This window comes from Oncorhynchus gorbuscha, linkage group LG21, assembly GCF_021184085.1.
Source record: "Oncorhynchus gorbuscha isolate QuinsamMale2020 ecotype Even-year linkage group LG21, OgorEven_v1.0, whole genome shotgun sequence".
NCBI lineage: Eukaryota > Metazoa > Chordata > Actinopteri > Salmoniformes > Salmonidae > Oncorhynchus > Oncorhynchus gorbuscha.
This window is the reverse complement of record NC_060193.1, coordinates 56,319,808-56,339,154: the sequence shown is the minus strand read 5'-3', so window position 1 is coordinate 56,339,154 and position 19,347 is coordinate 56,319,808. Positions and strand designations below refer to the sequence as shown.

General features: G+C 46.3%; 1 protein-coding gene across 5 annotated transcripts in view; it reads right to left on the bottom strand.

Annotated features, from left to right (window-relative positions):
- Positions 1–19,347, bottom strand: part of LOC124007819 — a 46,939-nt gene that overhangs the window by 10,546 nt on the left and 17,046 nt on the right. For all 5 annotated transcript variants that reach the window (XM_046318602.1, XM_046318601.1, XM_046318597.1 and 2 more), the window contains exons 2-4: positions 7,275–7,559; positions 6,848–7,114; positions 6,628–6,699 (exon numbers count right to left, since the gene is read on the bottom strand). In XM_046318602.1, coding sequence (XP_046174558.1) covers positions 6,628–6,699; positions 6,848–7,114; positions 7,275–7,559 — 624 coding nt within the window. The remainder of the gene's footprint in view (positions 1–6,627; positions 6,700–6,847; positions 7,115–7,274; positions 7,560–19,347) is intronic.

The window sequence follows — 19,347 nt, the reverse complement described above, 5'->3', positions numbered from 1 at the left end:
AAAATGTCCTCAACAATCTACACACAATACCCCATAAAAAAACAGCGAAAACAGGTTTTTAGAAATGTTTGCAAATATATAATAAAATAAAAAACAGAAATACCTTATTTACATAAGTATTCAGACTCTTTTCTATGAGACTCGAAATTGAGCCCATGTGCGTCCTGTTTCCATTGATCATCCTTGAGATGTTTCTACAACTTGATTGGTGTCCACCTGTGGTAAATTCAATTGATTGGACATGATTTGGAAAGGCACACACCTGTCTATATAAGTTCCCACAGTTGACAGTGCATGTCAGAGCAACGACCAAGCCATGAGGTTAAAGGAATTGCCCAGAGCTCAGAGACAGGATTGTGTCGAGGCACAGATCTGCAGAGGGTACCAAAACATTTCTGCAGCATTGACGGTCTCCAAGAACACAGTGGCCTCCATCATTCTTAAATGGCAGAAGTTTGGAACCACCAAGACTCTTCCTAGGTCTGGCCGCCCGGCCAATCTGAGCAATCGGGGGAGAAGGGCCTTGTTCAGGGAGGTAAACAAGAACCCAATGGTCACTCACAGAGTACCTCTGTGGAGAAGGGAGAACCTTCCAGAAGGACAACCATCTCATCAGCTCTCCATCAATCAGGCCTTAATGGTAGAGTGGACAGACAGAAGCCACTCCTCAGTAAAAGGCACATGACAGCCCGCTTGGAGTTTGACAAAAGGCACCTAAAGACTCTCAGACCATGAGAAAAAAAATGCTCTGGTCTGTTGAAACCAAGATTGAACTATTTGGCCTGAATGTCTGGAGGTAACCTGGCACCATCCCTAAGGTGAAGCATGGTGATGGCAGCATCATGCTGTGGGTGTGTTTTTCAGCAGAAGGGAGACTAGTCAGGATCGGGGGAAAGATGAACGGCGCAAAGTACAGTGTGACCCTTGATGAAAACCTTTTCCAGTGCGTTCAGGACCTCAGACTAGGGCGAAGGTTCACCTCTGGAGAGACCTGAAAATAGCTGTGCAGCGACACTCCCCATCCAAGCTGCCAGAGCTTTAGGATCTTCAGAGAAAAATGGGAGAAACTCCCCAAATACAGGTGTGTCAAGCTTGTAGCGTCATATCCAAGAAGACTCAATACTGTAAACACTGCCAAAGATGCTTCAACAAAGTACTGAGTAATGGGTCTGAATACTTATGTAAATTTAATATTTCGGTTTTACATTTTTTTTATAAATGAGCAAAAATACTAAAAACCTGTTTTTGCTTTGTCATTATGGGGTATTGTATGTGGATTAATGAGGCATAAAATCAATTTAATACATTTTAAAATAGAACCGCCTCTTTCATCTCCTCATTGGTTTTTAGGAGCATATACCCATGTGGGTGATTGAAAAATGAACTGAGGTCCACACTCCAGTCCAGTTGGTGGTGGTAATGCACCTTATAGCTGATTGCCAACCGCCATATAAAGTCTGAAGAAGAAGACAATGACTGAAGGAGAGATTACTGGAAACAAAAGGTATACAAATAATTACTAGAAACTAACTAACTAGGTTTCCCCTTTTATCTGTGGATTAAATGGCAGAGTACAAAACACGTGATTTTGTTTGACTCAAAATCCAGAAAAAAGGACATTATGCATTTCAGGAAACCGTACAACCCAATGTTTATATCCCAGGACAAATTAGCTAGCAACAGCAAGCCATGAATGTTTCAACCTGTTCCCAAATAAATACACTTGGTTCAGAGTTCGTTCTGATATTTCAACCTGCATGTTCTGATTGCATCTAGTGTGGATGGACAAAATCAACATGCTCGCGATGTGCCCAGTCTAGTCAGCATGTAAGGCTGCGTCTTTGATTCAGCACCGCTGAATGGACAGCTCCTCGTTACAGGTAGGCATAGTGGAGTTCTGTGGTGTGGTGCTGATTGGACAGCAACTCTGTCTAGTAGACAGCTATACAATTCTTCAGTCTGTGGGCAGTTAGACATTTTCTGGGCACAGTTAGGTAGCCTACAAAGCATATATGAAAATCATAAATGACACGCAGAACTTTAGAAAAGGTAGGAATAATTGTAAATTGGCACTGCAGATGAAAAAGGTTGCCGACCCCCTAGGCTACAGCCACTTGAACGGCGCATACAGTGTTGGCCTGTAATGACCTCCCACCAACGGTCTTTGTGGAAAGTGGGAAGAGAGCAAGACAATGTTGGTGGGAAGTCATTGTTGTCTTCAACGACACAGGAGAAGAGAACACGAACGGTCTAAAAACAATAAGTAGCTGTCACGCCTTGGTCATTGTATCTTGTGTTTTTGTTATATGTTTGGGTAGGCCAGGGTGTGACATGGGTTTATATGTTGTATTTCGTATTGGGGTTTGTATTAATTGGGAGTGTGTATTAGTAGGGGTGTGTCTAGTTAGGCTTGGCTGCCTGAGGCGATTCCTAATTGGAGTCAGCTGATTCTCGTTGTGTATTTAGGCAGCCTGAGTGCGCGTTGTATTTCGTGGGCGATTGTACCTGTCTTTGTGTTAGTCACCAGATAGGCTGTATTAGTTTTACTCGTTTGTTGTTTTCGTATTTTCAGTTATTTCATGTACCGCTATTTTCTTCATTAAAAGTCATGAGTAACCTACACGCTGCATTTCGGTCTGACTCTCTTCAAACAGCAGATGAACTACATTACAGAATCGCCCACCATTCACAGACCGAGCAGCGTGTGAACTGGCAGGATCTAAAGGAGGACGTTATGGACGGCAGAAGCAGGGATTATACGACGTGGGAAGAAATCGACAGGTGGGCGGCCGACCCAGAGCGAGTGCAGGAGCCCGCCTGGGATTCCCTACAGCAATGCGAAGAGGGCTATACACATATGGAATCGAAAAGGAAAGCACGGTTATACAGAGCGAGAACCGAAGGTAACGGGGAAAGCGCAAGTATGAGGAGGCAGCAAGGCGACGCGGTTGGAAACCGGAAAGTCACCCCAAAAAAATTATTGGGGGGGGGCTTAGGGAGAGTATGGCTGAGTCAGGAGATAAACCTGAGCCAACTCTCCTTGTTCATCGTGAGGAGCCAAGGAGGAGACCTGAACCAGAGCCAGTGTTAGAGGTGAGCGAAGCAGAGACTGTGAAGGAGTTAATGGGGAAAGTGGAGTGGAGAGTAATGAGGGAGTTGCTAGCTTGGTGCTATAGATATAATATTCATCCGACGGATCGTGTCGGGGATTTAATAGCACCTGAGTTAGCGCTCTATACTCAACCTGAGGTGCGTGTTAGTCAGCTGGTGAAGTTGGTGCCAGCCTCCCGCACCAGGCCTCCTGTGCACATCCCTAGCCTTGCACGTCCTGTGCCTACACTGCTCTCAAGATCTCCAGTACGTCTTCACGGTCTAGCCCATCCTGTGCCACCTCCACACACCAGTCCTCCGGTAGCAGCTCCCCGCGCCAGGCTTCCTGTGCGTGTCCTCGCGCCAGTACCACCAGTTCAAGCACCACGCACCAGGCCTCCAGTGCGCCTCACCTGTTCAGCGCAGCCAGTGCTTTTCTCCCCTCCTGCACTGTTGGAGTCTCCCGCCTGTTCAGCGCCGCCAGAGCCTTTCTCCTCTCCTGCGCTGCCGGAGTTTCCTGTCTGCCCAGCGCCGCCAGTGCTCCCAGTCGGCCCAGCGCGTCCAGTGCGCCTCGCCTGTTCAGCGCAGCCAGAGCTTTTCTCCTCTCCTGCGCTGCCGGAGTCTCCTGTCTGTCCAGCGCCACCAGTGCTACCAGTCGGCCCAGCGCGTCCAGTGCGCCTCGCCTGTTCAGCGCAGCCAGAGCTTTTCTCCTCTCCTGCACTGTTGGAGTCTCCCGCCTGTTCAGCTCAGCCAGAGCCTTTCTCCTCTCCTGCGCTGCCGGAGTCTCCTCTCTGCCCAGCGCCGCCGTTCGGCCCAGCGTCACCAGTCTGCCAGGATCCGCCAGAAGTGCCAGTCTGCCAAGATCTTCTAGATCGGCCAGACAACCTTAATCATCCAGGTCCACCAGCCAGCCAGGATTTACCGGAGCCTACTACCTGCCTGAGCTTCCTCTCAGTACTGAGCTTCCTCTCAGTACTAGGCTCCCTCTCTGTACTGGGCTCCCTCTCTGTACAGGGCTCCCTCTCTGTACTGGGCTCCCTCTCAGTACTGAGCTTCCTCTCAGTACTGAGCTTCCTCTCAGTACCGGGCTCCCTCTCAGTACCGGGCTTCCCCTCAGTACCGGGCTTCCCCTCAGTACCGGGCTGCTTCGGTCCCGGGCTGCCCCTCTGTCCCGGGCTGCCCCTCTGTCCCGGGCTGCCCCTCTGTCCCGGGCTGCCCCTCTGTCCCGGGATGCCCCTCTATCCTGAGTTGCCCCTCTATCCTGAGTTGCCCCTCTATCCTGAGTTGCCCCTCTATCCCGAGCTGCCCCTCTGTCCCGAGCTGCCCCTCTGTCCCAAGCTGCCCCTCTGTCCCGAGCTGCCCCTCTGTCCCGAGCTGCCCCTCTGTCCCGAGCTGCCCGAGCTGCCCCTCTGTCCCGAGCTGCCCTTCTGTCCCGAGCTGCCCCGCTGTCCCGAGCTGCCCCTCGGTCCCGAGCTGCCCCTCAGTTATGTGGGGATCAGGGTGAGGACTATTAGGCTATGGTCGGCGGAGAAGGTGGATTATCCTAGGACGCGAAGGGGAGGAACTAGGACATTTATGGAGTGGGGTCCACGTCCCGAGCCAGAACCGCCACCATGGACAGACGCCCACCCGGACCCTCCCTATGCCTTGAGGTGCGTCCCGGAGTCCGCACCTTAGGGGGGGGGGGGTTCTGTCACGCCTTGGTCATTGTATCTTGTGTTTTTGTTATATGTTTGGGTAGGCCAGGGTGTGACATGGGTTTATATGTTGTATTTCGTATTGGGGTTTGTATTAATTGGGAGTGTGTATTAGTAGGGGTGTGTCTAGTTAGGCTTGGCTGCCTGAGGCGATTCCTAATTGGAGTCAGCTGATTCTCGTTGTCTCGGATTGGGAACCGTATTTAGGCAGCCTGAGTGCGCGTTGTATTTCGTGGGTGATTGTACCCGTCTTTGTGTTAGTCACCAGATAGGCTGTATTAGTTTTACTCGTTTGTTGTTTTGGTATTTTCAGTTATTTCATGTACCGCTATTTTCTTCATTAAAAGTCATGAGTAACCTACACGCTGCATTTCGGTCTGACTCTCTTCAAACAGCAGACGAACTACATTACAGTAGCCTAGCTTTATAAAAAAATCAGGACATGTATTTTGGGGAAGTTGTTCAGTTGTGTTTCTTTTTATAACAATACATGAAACCAAAATGGCACTAGCCTCCTGGGCCAAATGAATGAAGATACCAATTAAGCTACAGCTATCACAACCTATATTTTAATAGCAATAAAATAGCTTTTGGTTTCCAATGGTCACCAAAAAGGAGGACTCCACCAATTCCCTGGCTATCAGATTACAACAAGGATTACAAGGGCGAGTTCAAATCCTGACATAAGATTCAAAGCAATCGGCGACCGGCCTAAACTGCTGACCGGAAAAACAAACTGTTACTCTGTTCTCCGCTTTCTAAAAGTGAAAGAAAAGGTACCATGCTGGAAGCTGCTCTCTGAGCCATGCCATCCAATACTCTAAACAGATGTTGCATTTTAAATGGGGATTGGAATGATTTTAGTCTACTTTCTAAAATGATTGTTCTTGAGCTACCCTGCTAATCCAAATGGAATGCCCCTGGGGGTTGGAGAGTAACTAAATACATGTAACCTCCCCAACCCTGGAAACCCCCTACTTCTTATGGTAAAGCCACCCACACACACACCCACACACAGCTAAAATGAACCAGCCTTTTATGGACCTGTAGATAGGCCTCATGCACAGTCACATTAAAGTTAAAGGGTGTGGACGATATTGTATGGAGAACGTAGCATACTCGTGCGACTAGGGGAGAATGTCAGTGGCATACTCCTTGCGTCCTCTCTCCTCTCTACTACTTCTCAAACCCATTGGATGAGAAAGTCAGAGATCCCTCCCCTGTGACATTCTCCTCCAATGGGTTTAAAGAAGGAAGTGAGGACACGAGGAGTAAACCATTCAGATTCTACCCATGGCTTATTATTAGCAGTTTCCTAACATTGTGTTTTATTGATTTGTGTTGTTATTTATGTACTTCAAGCCCACCACGATGGGGGTAAGTATTTGCATAAAGTTCCCTGACTTTGGTCCAGCCCTGTTCCCGACAGTTCTCGCATCGCCAAACTGTCCCCTGCCACTTCACTTCTCTTCCATTGGAAATTAATGGCTTTCCGTGGTTTCATGGCCCACATCTGTTAGTTGTTAGTGCTTGTAACTAACAGTTGTATAGTATGTTGACTGATTTTTGCTGATTAATTCAGACTGGACTAATCCATATTGTGCCGGTCCAAATTGGTGCCTCCCTGTGACACATTATGAAGACTGTGCCCTACGGCAGGTGGTGCATCTAACCCCTTGTCTTGACTGTAGCAGTAGCCTGAACACTACTGTAAATACAGGTAGAACAGGTATCCCCTTCAGGGGGTATAGCTCACTGTTGTTGCTGCTGTTATGTCAATATGTGCTTCACAACTATGTACATGTGCAGTGCTCTGTTACTGTAGATGTGCTGTTCTTACCTGTTATGATGCAAGCACTAATAAGCACTAATATGACAACACCAACAACAATAGTACTGGTACTGGAAGGCTCTGAAAAGAAAACATGTTTTATTGCTACTTTGACAGGAGTTGATCAGGTATTCAACATAGTGCAGCATTCAAAATGTCCTACAACACTAGCAGTGTTACTGACATATCAATACATAAGACTGTAACACACTTATGGGTGTCCACTCACCTGAACCAAACACCTCTCCAACTGGCTCACTGACTTCCCCACTAACAGCATTATTCAGCTTGCAGATGTACTTGTAACCGTTGTTTGATTGGCCAGTGTCGCTCTTAAAGACATTAAACTGTTCTACTCCGACTTCCCACGCCCCCTCTCCCACTTTCCAGCTGTAGGTGACGGGTTCAGCATCAGTGGTGTCACCTTCACAGGTCAGAGTGCAGGAGGTTTGGCTGGTGTTACAGGAAGAAGTGATTTTGGGTTTGGGAACTGCCTCTGTAAATAGATGAAAGAAACAGGAATCATTTGGGAAAATACTTGAGGCACTACAATAACCTGTTGTTTCTACACGACACACACACACACACACACACACACATACATACACACATGTACGTACACACACATGTATGCGCACACACATAGAAACACTTACTGATAACAGACAGTTTATATGTAATGTCAAGCAGTTTGCTGTTGAACTCCACAGAATAAACTCCACTGTCTGTTTTCATCAATCCACTGATTCTCAGCTCTCCAGTAGTCTGGTCCAGGGTTGTGCGGCCTTTGAAGGCAGCATAGATGTCCAGACCACCAAAATCATTGTCCCATTCTGCCACCTTGTTCTTCCCATGCTTCCATATGATGCTTGTGATGGGGTCAGGCACTGTGGACTTGTCCGGTGTCAACAGGAGCTTCCCTCCCACTTCACAATAAAGATCTGGAAAAGCAGACATTTCATACATGTATCAGAGTATCAATGTATCCAGGGGAACACATTATGGTGAGGGTATAAATATGTAGTCCTAACCCAATTGGCATTAAACTGTCATTATTATTAATCTTTACTGTTTATGTCTAGAATTCTTCTTGCTGGGTATATCTGGTCTATGTAGTGTCATGACTTTGGCCTGGGGGGTAGGTTTATGACAGTCATAAATACCTCTTTCCCCCTTTTTCCTCTCTCCACCCTACTGATGTTACATTTGCAAAACCCTTGGTTAACATAGAGATTCTGGGAACATCAGAAGGTGGGGGAAATGAACTATATTCTGGTAATCCGACCAATGGAACATATGCAGTGGTACTTAATGAATATGATGTCAGTTCGGTTGTCATCTGAGACATTCTCATCAATGATAAGATGACATAAACTCTACAGTGGAAAGTCTACACATCAGAGTTATCGGATTCACATGGAATTGTTGTTCAATTTAAATGTTTGAATATGAAATTATTTGTGATGGGATGAATTGTGATTTTAGCTTTTAAAATGTGAGATTTGGGTTTTCATAAGATAGGGCTCTGCTCAATCAGTGGCCCGCCCCTGTGAAGGGACATGGGCTATAAAACTTTTTCAAACACGCCCTCCTCTCCCTTCCTATATAAGCCCTTGACGACAATGTAACCTCCTGTTCCGAGGGCGTGAGGACGACGGTCCGATGTCAGAATGGTTCAGATAATAACTACAGAACGAAGCCAACATCAGTGTGAGCTTTGGTTGCGAATGGTATGAACTTTGAACTCTTATTCACTACAGAAGTGATACCTCCTAGCCATTGAATTAGCAACAGCAGATGCAACGAGGGTTAGGAAGGAACAGACAGAGTATCCCGTCGATCACCCAACGACATTACTACAACGTTTTCCATTGACAACCAGAGACATACTTCAAAGGACTCGGTTGGGGAACACAGCCTTCCATCTACCACCAACCTACCGAAGCACAGCTCAGAGTAAATATTTATTGCATTTTCCTTTCCAAATGGGTGGTAATTTAGAATGCATAAGATACTGTATTTACAATAGCACAGCTTCTTCCCTTTTTTCCTCAGTCTTTCACACAAACCCAGCCCCTTTTCTTTTGTGTAACAAGCTGTCATATCTGTTCCGCCCGCTAGGAACGTTTTCCTTTATGACGTAATTTGTAATCAAGTTATGATTTAATTTTGTGTATGTGTAAATCTGTGTGATTAGTTAGGTATTTAGTAAATACATTATTAAACCCAATTTTTGTATTGCTGATTCAAATTGTTAGCCAGGGTTCATGCATATAACCAAGAATTTACAACTTTCAGATGAGACTGAATTAAGATGACGATTAATATTGACTGCTATGGATGTAAAATATTACTAGGTCTTTAAGAGTTTATTCGGAAGATAAAAGCTCTATAAATATTATTTAGTGGTGCCCGACTCTCTAGTTAATTACATTTACATGATTAGCTCAATCAGGTAATATTAATTTAGGATAAATTATTTTATAGAATTGCATGTCATATCACTTAATCTGACATGGCCAAAAACACGACAGTAGTCTGACCACTTTGACTAGTATTTTCCACCTCACCACCACTGGAGCAGAAATGTATCTAGACTACACCATATATTAAAGTGTTTGTCTACACCCTGTCCCCTATTATATCACGAGCTAGGTTTCCATCCAATCTGCGACCGAATTTCATGCTATTACTCTAAATCTGCATAAAACAATAGGCAAATTCTCCCACCACAGAGATGCTCCCATCAAACAGACTTTTTGAGAATAAAAGGCTGTGTGTGATGACGTAGTGCACATGAGTGTATGGAACTCCCTTCCGTCTTATATAGGGCAAGTGAACAGCAAACCTGGTTTAAAAACAACAAATAAAGCTACACCTCACGGCACAGCGCCTCTCCCCCATGTGACCTACTTGTTGTGTATGTACTGACATGTACAGTGGGGCAAAAAAGTATTTAGTCAGCCACCAATTGTGCAAGTTCTCCCACTTAAAAAGAGGAGAGAGGCCTGTAATTTTAATCATAGGTACACTTCAACTATGACAGACAAAATGAGAAAAAATTTTTTTCCAGAAAATCACATTGTAGGATTTTTTATGAATTTATTTGCAAATTATGGTGGAAAATAAGTATTTGGTCAATAACAAAAGTTTCTCAATACTTTGTTATATACCCTTTGATGGCAATGACAGAGGTCAACGTTTTCTGTAAGTCTTCACACATTGTTGCTGGTATTTTGGCCCATTCTGTCATGAGTCCGACCGAGGGTGGCTTCCCTTCCCGGTCGGGTGGAGCTCTGCGGTCGTCGTCACCGGCCTATTAGCTGCCACTGATTGTCTTTCCTCCCCCTCCTTGTATGTTTATTGGTAGCACCTGTTTGTGATGATTAGTTGGGCTTCTTTAGACAGCCGGCCTGCCTGTTTGTTGTGCGGGATTAATTATTGTAACCTTTGGCTCTGTAGTAGAGGAACGTGTTAGTTCCTGGTCGTGCATTTTTCAGTTGTACATTTTTCATTCCCCGTGTTTGGGGACGTTATTATTGTGAGCACCCTGTGGTGCGTTGGTGCAATTAAAGAGCACAGCATTGCACTCTCTGTCTCCTGCGTTTGACTCCACACCCACGACACCCGGAGCATTACACATTCCTCCATGCAGATCTCCTCTAGAGCAGTGATGTTTTGGGGCTGTTGCTGGGCAACACCGGCTTTCAACTCCCTCCAAAGATTTTCTATAGGGTTGAGATTTGGAGACTGGCTAGGCCACTCCAGGACCTTGAAATGCTTCTTAAGAAGCCACTCCTTCGTTGCCCGGGCAGTGTGTTTGGGATCATTGTCATGCTGAAAAGACCCAGCCATGTTTCATCTTCAATGCCCTTGCTGATGGAAGGAGGTTTTCACTCAAAAGCTCACGATACATGGCCCCATTCATTCTTTCCTTTACACGGATCAGTCGTCCTGGTCCCTTTGCAGAAAAACAGCCCCAAAGCATGATGTTTCCACCCCCATGCTTCACAGTAGGTATGGTGTTCTTTGGATGCAACTCAGCATTCTTTGTCCTCCAAACACGACGAGTTGAGTTTTTACCAAAAGGTTATATTTTGGTTTCATCTGACCATATGACATTCTCACAATCTTCTTCTGGATCATCCAAATGCTCTCTAGCAAACTTCAGACGAGCCTGGACATGAACTGGCTTAAGCAGGGGGACGTGTCTGGCACTGCAGGATTTGAGTCCCTGGCGGCGTAGTGTGTTACTGATGATAGGCTTTGTTACTTTGGTCCCAGCTCTCTGCAGGTCATTCACTAGGTCCCCCCGTGTGGTTCTGAGAGTTTTGCTCACCGATCTTGTGATCATTTTGACCCCACGGGGTGAGATCTTGCGTGGAGCCCCAGATCGAGGGAGATTATTAGTGGTCTTGTATGTCTTCCATTTCCTAATAATTGCTCCCACAGTTGATTTATTCAAACCAAGCTGCTTACCTATTGCAGATTCAGTCTTCCCAGCCTGGTGCAGGTCAACAATTTTGTTTCTGGTGTTCTTTGACAGCTCTTTGGTCTTGGACATAGTGGAGTTTGGAGTGTGACTGTTTGAGGTTGTGGACTGGTGTCTTTTATACTGATAACAAGTTCAAACAGGTGCCATTAATACAGGTAACGAGTGGAGGACAATGTAATTTTCTGGATTTTTTTGTCTCATTTTGTCTGTCATAGTTGAAGTGTACCTATGATGAAAATTACAGGCCTCTCTCATCTTTTTAAGTGGGATAACTTGCACAATTGGTGGCTGACTAAATACTTTTTTTGCCCCACTGTATGTGCAACTGATAAATGCACACAAACTACATGTTAATGTTTTAAATGTATGTAAATTGTAAAGTATTTTGTCTGTAATGTCACCATTGGCGTCGGCTAATTGGGATCCTAATCAAATCTAATCAAAATCACACTAAATGTACTTTTTCACTTACATTTCCATGTACAGGAATAAACATCTAAAGTTCAATATGTTTCCAGCGTATTTTCAACTCTATTGATAGTTTTGTAACAAAAACTGTTGAGTTAAATAGCGAAATGCCTACTCTGGTCTTGGCACGTGGGTTCTAGGCAACAGCTCTCAGATACAGTGCTGGTAGGCTGTGTTGGTAGGCTGTGCTGGTAGGCTGTGTTGGTAGGCTGTGCTGGTAGGCTAGTCTACATGATGACATTAATACGGCAGTCAAGTATCGATAATCATGTCACCAGAATAAGACCCTGGATATTCATTGGAAAGGAGCATTAAGATTGCGTGCACTTTCACCACCCTGGGAAGTTCATCATAACTTGTTTCCAGGGGCACCACTTTGTTTTTAGAAGTGGGTGGGAAATAACTTTGCAGGGCGTCTGGGGGTCCCAACATTTGTTGGGGAATCTAAATCCAATTTCCTGCATTTTTACACAATCCACTATGCCGTCTCTATTTAGAACAAAAAGTAAGCACAAATGCCCACAATCATCAAGCTAGGTAAGAAATCAATATTAAATATGTTTAAGTGTGACTAAACTTGATCAAAAGTAATTCAATAATAAATATTGTGTTGCACCTTTAACCAATAGCCTAACAAGTGAACAACTCTTGACCCCGACCAGCCCGACCCCCACCAGTCCGACCCCCACCAGCCCGACCCCCACCAGTCTAGTCAATAACTCAACTCTCTCCAAACAAAAGTTCCTTCCCAGTTCCTACCTTTCATTTTCTTTGTTCACAAGGGAACATTTTGGAAACAAAAAAACACACACAAAATAACACATACAGTCTATCCATCCATCCATCCATCAATGGCTTAATGTGCTTTCCTGTACAGATTCATGGCCTGGTCAAGTTCGGCCCTCTCGTTCCCTTTGCAGCCAAGGTACAACATAGACATGGATGGAACACTGGTCACTTTATTAATGTTTACATACTGTTTAACCCACTTCATATCTATATACTGTATTCTAGTTAAGGCCATCCTATTCAACTATTGCTGTACATAAACTATTCTATCCTACGTATTCTTCACATACGGAGCATTCGGAAAGTATTCCCTTGACTTTTTCCCCATTTTGTTGTGTTACAGCCTTATTCTAAAAGGGATTACATTTTTTTTCATCAATCCACACACAATAACCCCATAATGACAAAGCAAAAACAGGTTTTTAGAATATTTTGCGAATTTATTAAAAGTAAAAAACTGAAATATAACATTTACATAAGTATTCAGATCCTTTACTAAGTACTTTGTTGAAGCACCTTTGGCAGCGATTACAGCCTTGAGTCTTCTTGGGTATGACTTGGGCTTGGCACACCTGTATTTGGGGAGTTTCTCCCATTCTACCATGCATATCCTCTCAAGCTCTGTCTGGTGGTATGGGGAGCATCGCTGCACAGCTATTTTCAGGTCTTGAGATGTTCAATCAGGTTCAAGTCCAGGTTCTGGCTGGGCCACTCAAGGACATTCAGAGACTCCTACATTGTCTTGGCTGTGTACTTAAGGTCGTTGTCCTGTTGGAAGGTGAACCTTCACCCCAGTCTGAGGTCCTGAGCACTCTGGAGCAGGTTTTCATCAAGGATCTCTCTTTACTTTGCTCCCTTCATCTTTCCCTCGATCCTGACGAGTCTCCCTGTCCCTGCCGCTGAAAAACATCCCCACAGCATGATGCTTCCACTACAATGCTTCACCGTAGAGATGGTGTCAGGTTTCCTCCAGACGTGACGCTTGGCATCCAGGTCAAATAGTTCAATCTTGATTTCATCAGACCAGAGAATCTTGTTTCTCATGGTCTGAGTCTTTAGGTGCCTTTTGGGATACTCCAAGTGGGCTGTCTTGTGCCTTTTACTGAAGAGCCGCTTCCGTCTGGTCACTCTACTATAAAGGCCTGATTGGTGGAGTGCTGCAGAGATGGTTGTCCTTCTGGAAGGTTCTCCCATCTCCACAGAGGAACTCTGTCAGAGTGACCATCAGGTTCTTGTTCACCTCCCTGACCAAGGCCCTTCTCCCCCGATTGCCAGGCAGACAGCTCTAGGAAGATTTAAGAATGATGAAGGCCACTGTGTTCTTGGGGACCTTCAATGCTGCAGAAATGTTTTGGTACCCTTCCCATGATCTGTGCCTCGACACAATCTTGCCTCAGAGTTATACAGACAATTCCTTCAATCTCATGGCTTGGTTTTTGCTCTGACATTCTCTGTCAACTGTGGGACCGTATATAGACAGGTGTGTGCCTTTCCAAATCATGTCCAATCAATTGAAATTACCACAGGTGGACTCCAAACAAGTTGTAGAAACATCTCAAGGATGATCAATGGAAACAGGATGCACCTGAGCTTAATTTAGAGTCTCATAGCAAAGGGTCTGAATACTTATATAAATAAGTATATCATTTTTTTATAAACATTTCTAAAAACCTGTTTTTGCTTTGTCATTATGGGGTATTGTGTGTAGATTGATGAGGATTTTTTTGTTATTTAATCCATTTTAGAATAAGGCTGTAATGTAACAAAATGTGGAAAAAGTCAAGAGGTCTGAATACTTTCCGAATGCAGTGTACACCTCAAATATCCAGCAGCATACCACCCTGCATACCACCCTGCATACCACCCTGCATACCACTGCTGGTTTGCTTCTGACGCTATGCAGGGTTGGTCCTGGTCAGTCCCTGGATGGGAGACCAGATGCTGCTGGAAGTGGTGTTGGAGGGCCAGTAGGAGGCACTCTTTCCTCTGGTCTAAAAAAATATCCCAATGCCCCATGCCAGTGATTGGGGACACTGCCCTGTGTAGGGTGCCGTCTTTCGGATGGGACGTTAAACGGGTGTCCTGACTCTCTGCGGTCATTAAAGATCCCATGGCACTTATTGTAAGAGTAGGGGTGTTAACCCCGGTGTCCTGGCTAAATTATCAATCTGACCATCAAACCATCACGGTCACCTAATAATCCCCAGTTTACAATTGGTGTCATGTTTTGTCTTATTTTGTCTTGTCATTTTGCTTTTCCCTCTGTTCGTTTTCCCCCTGCTGGTCTTTTTAGGTTCGTTCCCCTCTTTCTCTCTTCCTCCCTCTCTCTCTTCTCTCTATCGTTCCGTTCCTGCTCCCAGCTGTTCCTATTCCCCTAATCAATCATTTAGTCTTCCCACACCTGTTCCATATCTTTTTCCCTGATTAGAGTCCCTATTTCTCCCCTTGTTTTCCGTTCCTGCCCTGTCGGATCATTGTCTATTGTTCACCGTGCTGTGTTTGTGTATCGCCCTGTCGTGTCGTGTTTCCCTCAGATGCTGCGTGGTGAGCAGGTGTCTGAGTCTGCTACGTTCAAGTGCCTTCCCGAGGCAACCTGCAGTTCAAGATCGAGTCTCCAGTCTGTTCTCGTCATTACGAGTGGAAATTGTGTTTTTTGATTGTATTTTTACTTTACTGGATTAAAGACTCTGTTTTCGCCAAGTCGCTTTTGGGTCCTCATTCACCTGCATAACAGAAGGATCCGACCAAGAATGGACCCAGCGACTATGGATTCTCTCTACTCTACTCTCGAGTTCCAGGGAGCGATGCTCGGCAGACACGAGCAGGAATTGTCTGCTGCTCGGCATGCCGTTGAGACCCTGGCCGCTCAGGTCTCCGACCTCTCAGGACAGTATCAGAGTCTTCGTCTCGTGTCACCAGCTACTTCCGGTTCTTCCGAGCCTCCGGAACCTAGGGTTAATAACCCACCATGTTATTCTGGGCAGCCCACTGAGTGCCGCTCCTTTCTCACCCAGTGTGATATAGTGTTCTCTCTCCAACCCAACACATACTCAAGAGAGAGAGCTCGGATTGCCTACGTCATATCACTCCTTACTGGTCGGGCTCGGCAGTGGGGCACAGCTATCTGGGAGGCAAGCGCTGAGTGTACTAACAATTATCTGAACTTTAAAGAGGAGATGATAAGGGTTTTTGATCGCTCAGTTTTTGGGAAAGAAGCTTCCTGGTCCCTGTCTTCCCTATGTCAAGGTAATCGATCCATAACGGATTACTCTATAGAGTTTCGCACTCTTGCTGCCTCCAGTAACTGGAACGAGCAGGCGTTGCTCGCTCGTTTTCTGGAGGGACTCCACGCTAAGGTTAAGGATGAGATTCTCTCTCGGGAGGTTCCATCCAGCGTGGATTCTTTGATTGAACTCGCTATTCGCATTGAACGACGGGTAGATCTTCGTCACCGAGCTCATAGAAGAGAGCTCGCGTTAACTGTGTCTCCCCTCTCTCCGACACTACCGTCTTTCCCCACTGACTCAGGTGTTGAGCCCATGCAGCTGGGGGTATTCGCATCTCGACTAAGGAGAGGGAACGGAGAATCACCAACCGCCTCTGTCTCTATTGCGGTTCCGCTGGTCATTTTGTCATTTCATGTCCAGTTAAAGGCCAGAGCTCATCAGTAAGCGGAGGGCGACTGATAAGCGCTACTAGACGGTCCTCTCCGTCAAGTACCTGTACTACCTTACCGGTCCATCTACGCTGGACCGGATCGGCAGCTTCCTGCAGTGCATTAATAGACTCTGGGGCAGAGGGCTGTTTTATGGACGAAGCCTGGGCGCGGGAACATGACATTCCTCTCAGACAGTTAGGGAGCCCACGGTCATGTTTGCCTTGGATGGTAGTCCTCTCCCCAGTATATTATATGAAACACTACCTTTAACCCTCACTGTATCTGGTAACCATAGTGAGACCATTTCTTTTTGATTTTTTGTTCACCTTTTACACCTGTTGTTTTGGGTCATCCCTGGCTAGTGTGTCATAATCCTTCTTTTGATTGGTCTAGTAATTCTATCCTTTCCTGGAACGTTTCTTGTCATGTGACGTGTTTAATGTCTGCTATTTCTCCTGTTTGTTCTGTCCCCTCTTCTCAGGAGGAACCTGGTGATTTGACAGGAGTGCCGGAGGAATATCATGGTCTGCGCACGGTCTTCAGTCGGTCCAGAACCAACTCCCTTCCTCCTCACCGGTCGTATGATTGTTGTTCTGATCTCTTCAAGAAGCGTTTTGCATCCGCTCCTATCCTTGTTGCACCTGACGTCACTAAACAGTTTATTGTTGAGGTTGACGCGTCGGGGGTGGGCGTGGGAGCCATTCTGTCCCAGCACTCCGATACTGACGAGGGGATCCTTCCTGTTGGGCGTGTTGTCGGGTTGACTGTCTGGGGAATTGAGAGACAGGTTAAGCAAGCACTCACGCACACTGCGTCGCCGCGCGCTTGTCCTAGTAACCTTCTTTTCGTTCCTGTTTTTACTCGTCTGGCTGTTCTTCAGTGGGCTCACTCTGCCAAGTTAGCTGGCCATCCCGGCGTTCGAGGTACGCTTGCTTCTATTCGCCAGCGGTTTTGGTGGCCTACTCAGGAGCGTGACACGCGCCGTTTCGTGGCTGCGTGTTCAGACTGCGCGCAGAAGAAGTCTGGTAATTTTTTTTCTGCTTCTGCTCCTGGTCTTGCTGGGTCTCAGTCTGTTCCCTGCCATCGCATCTCTCCTGTTCTTGTTCCTGCCCTTGCTGTGTCTCAGTCTGTCCCTAGTTGTTACTCTCCTGGCCTGTTTGGTCCTGTTTGCTCTAAAGCTTTCAGTTCTCTACCCGTGTCTCATTTTTTTTTTTTTAGAGTAGTACCCTAGTTTCCCTTTTTTTTTTTTCGTTTTTCCGTTACGGTCCTGAGGAGAGGAGTTGGGTTCTTTCTCGGGACGTGCTGGACCGTTTGTGATCTATGATTTCCTCCGTTGCCGCCAGTGTTCCTCCTCGAGAGCGCCAGGAGGCGCTCGGTGAGTGGGGGGGTACTGTCATGTTTTGTCTTATTTTGTCTTGTCATTTTGCTTTTCCCTCTGTTCGTTTTCCCCCTGCTGGTCTTTTTAGGTTCGTTCCCCTCTTTCTCTCTTCCTCCCTCTCTCTCTTCTCTCTATCGTTCCGTTCCTGCTGCCAGCTGTTCCTATTCCCCTAATCAATCATTTAGTCTTCCCACACCTGTTCCATATCTTTTTCCCTGATTAGAGTCCCTATTTCTCCCCTTGTTTTCCGTTCCTGCCCTGTCGGATCATTGTCTATTGTTCACCGTGCTGTGTTTGTGTATCGCCCTGTCGTGTCGTGTTTCCCTCAGATGCTGCGTGGTGAGCAGGTGTCTGAGTCTGCTACGTTCAAGTGCCTTCCCGAGGCAACCTGCAGTTCAAGATCGAGTCTCCAGTCTGTTCTCGTCATTACGAGTGGAAATTGTGTTTTTTGATTGTATTTTTACTTTACTGGATTAAAGACTCTGTTTTCGCCAAGTCGCTTTTGGGTCCTCATTCACCTGCATAACAGAAGGATCCGACCAAGAATGGACCCAGCGACTATGGATTCTCTCTACTCTACTCTCGAGTTCCAGGGAGCGATGCTCGGCAGACACGAGCAGGAATTGTCTGCTGCTCGGCATGCCGTTGAGACCCTGGCCGCTCAGGTCTCCGACCTCTCAGGACAGTATCAGAGTCTTCGTCTCGTGTCACCAGCTACTTCCGGTTCTTCCGAGCCTCCGGAACCTAGGGTTAATAACCCACCATGTTATTCTGGGCAGCCCACTGAGTGCCGCTCCTTTCTCACCCAGTGTGATATAGTGTTCTCTCTCCAACCCAACACATACTCAAGAGAGAGAGCTCGGATTGCCTACGTCATATCACTCCTTACTGGTCGGGCTCGGCAGTGGGGCACAGCTATCTGGGAGGCAAGCGCTGAGTGTACTAACAATTATCTGAACTTTAAAGAGGAGATGATAAGGGTTTTTGATCGCTCAGTTTTTGGGAAAGAAGCTTCCTGGTCCCTGTCTTCCCTATGTCAAGGTAATCGATCCATAACGGATTACTCTATAGAGTTTCGCACTCTTGCTGCCTCCAGTAACTGGAACGAGCAGGCGTTGCTCGCTCGTTTTCTGGAGGGACTCCACGCTAAGGTTAAGGATGAGATTCTCTCTCGGGAGGTTCCATCCAGCGTGGATTCTTTGATTGAACTCGCTATTCGCATTGAACGACGGGTAGATCTTCGTCACCGAGCTCATAGAAGAGAGCTCGCGTTAACTGTGTCTCCCCTCTCTCCGACACTACCGTCTTTCCCCACTGACTCAGGTGTTGAGCCCATGCAGCTGGGGGTATTCGCATCTCGACTAAGGAGAGGGAACGGAGAATCACCAACCGCCTCTGTCTCTATTGCGGTTCCGCTGGTCATTTTGTCATTTCATGTCCAGTTAAAGGCCAGAGCTCATCAGTAAGCGGAGGGCGACTGATAAGCGCTACTAGACGGTCCTCTCCGTCAAGTACCTGTACTACCTTACCGGTCCATCTACGCTGGACCGGATCGGCAGCTTCCTGCAGTGCATTAATAGACTCTGGGGCAGAGGGCTGTTTTATGGACGAAGCCTGGGCGCGGGAACATGACATTCCTCTCAGACAGTTAGGGAGCCCACGGTCATGTTTGCCTTGGATGGTAGTCCTCTCCCCAGTATATTATATGAAACACTACCTTTAACCCTCACTGTATCTGGTAACCATAGTGAGACCATTTCTTTTTGATTTTTTGTTCACCTTTTACACCTGTTGTTTTGGGTCATCCCTGGCTAGTGTGTCATAATCCTTCTTTTGATTGGTCTAGTAATTCTATCCTTTCCTGGAACGTTTCTTGTCATGTGACGTGTTTAATGTCTGCTATTTCTCCTGTTTGTTCTGTCCCCTCTTCTCAGGAGGAAC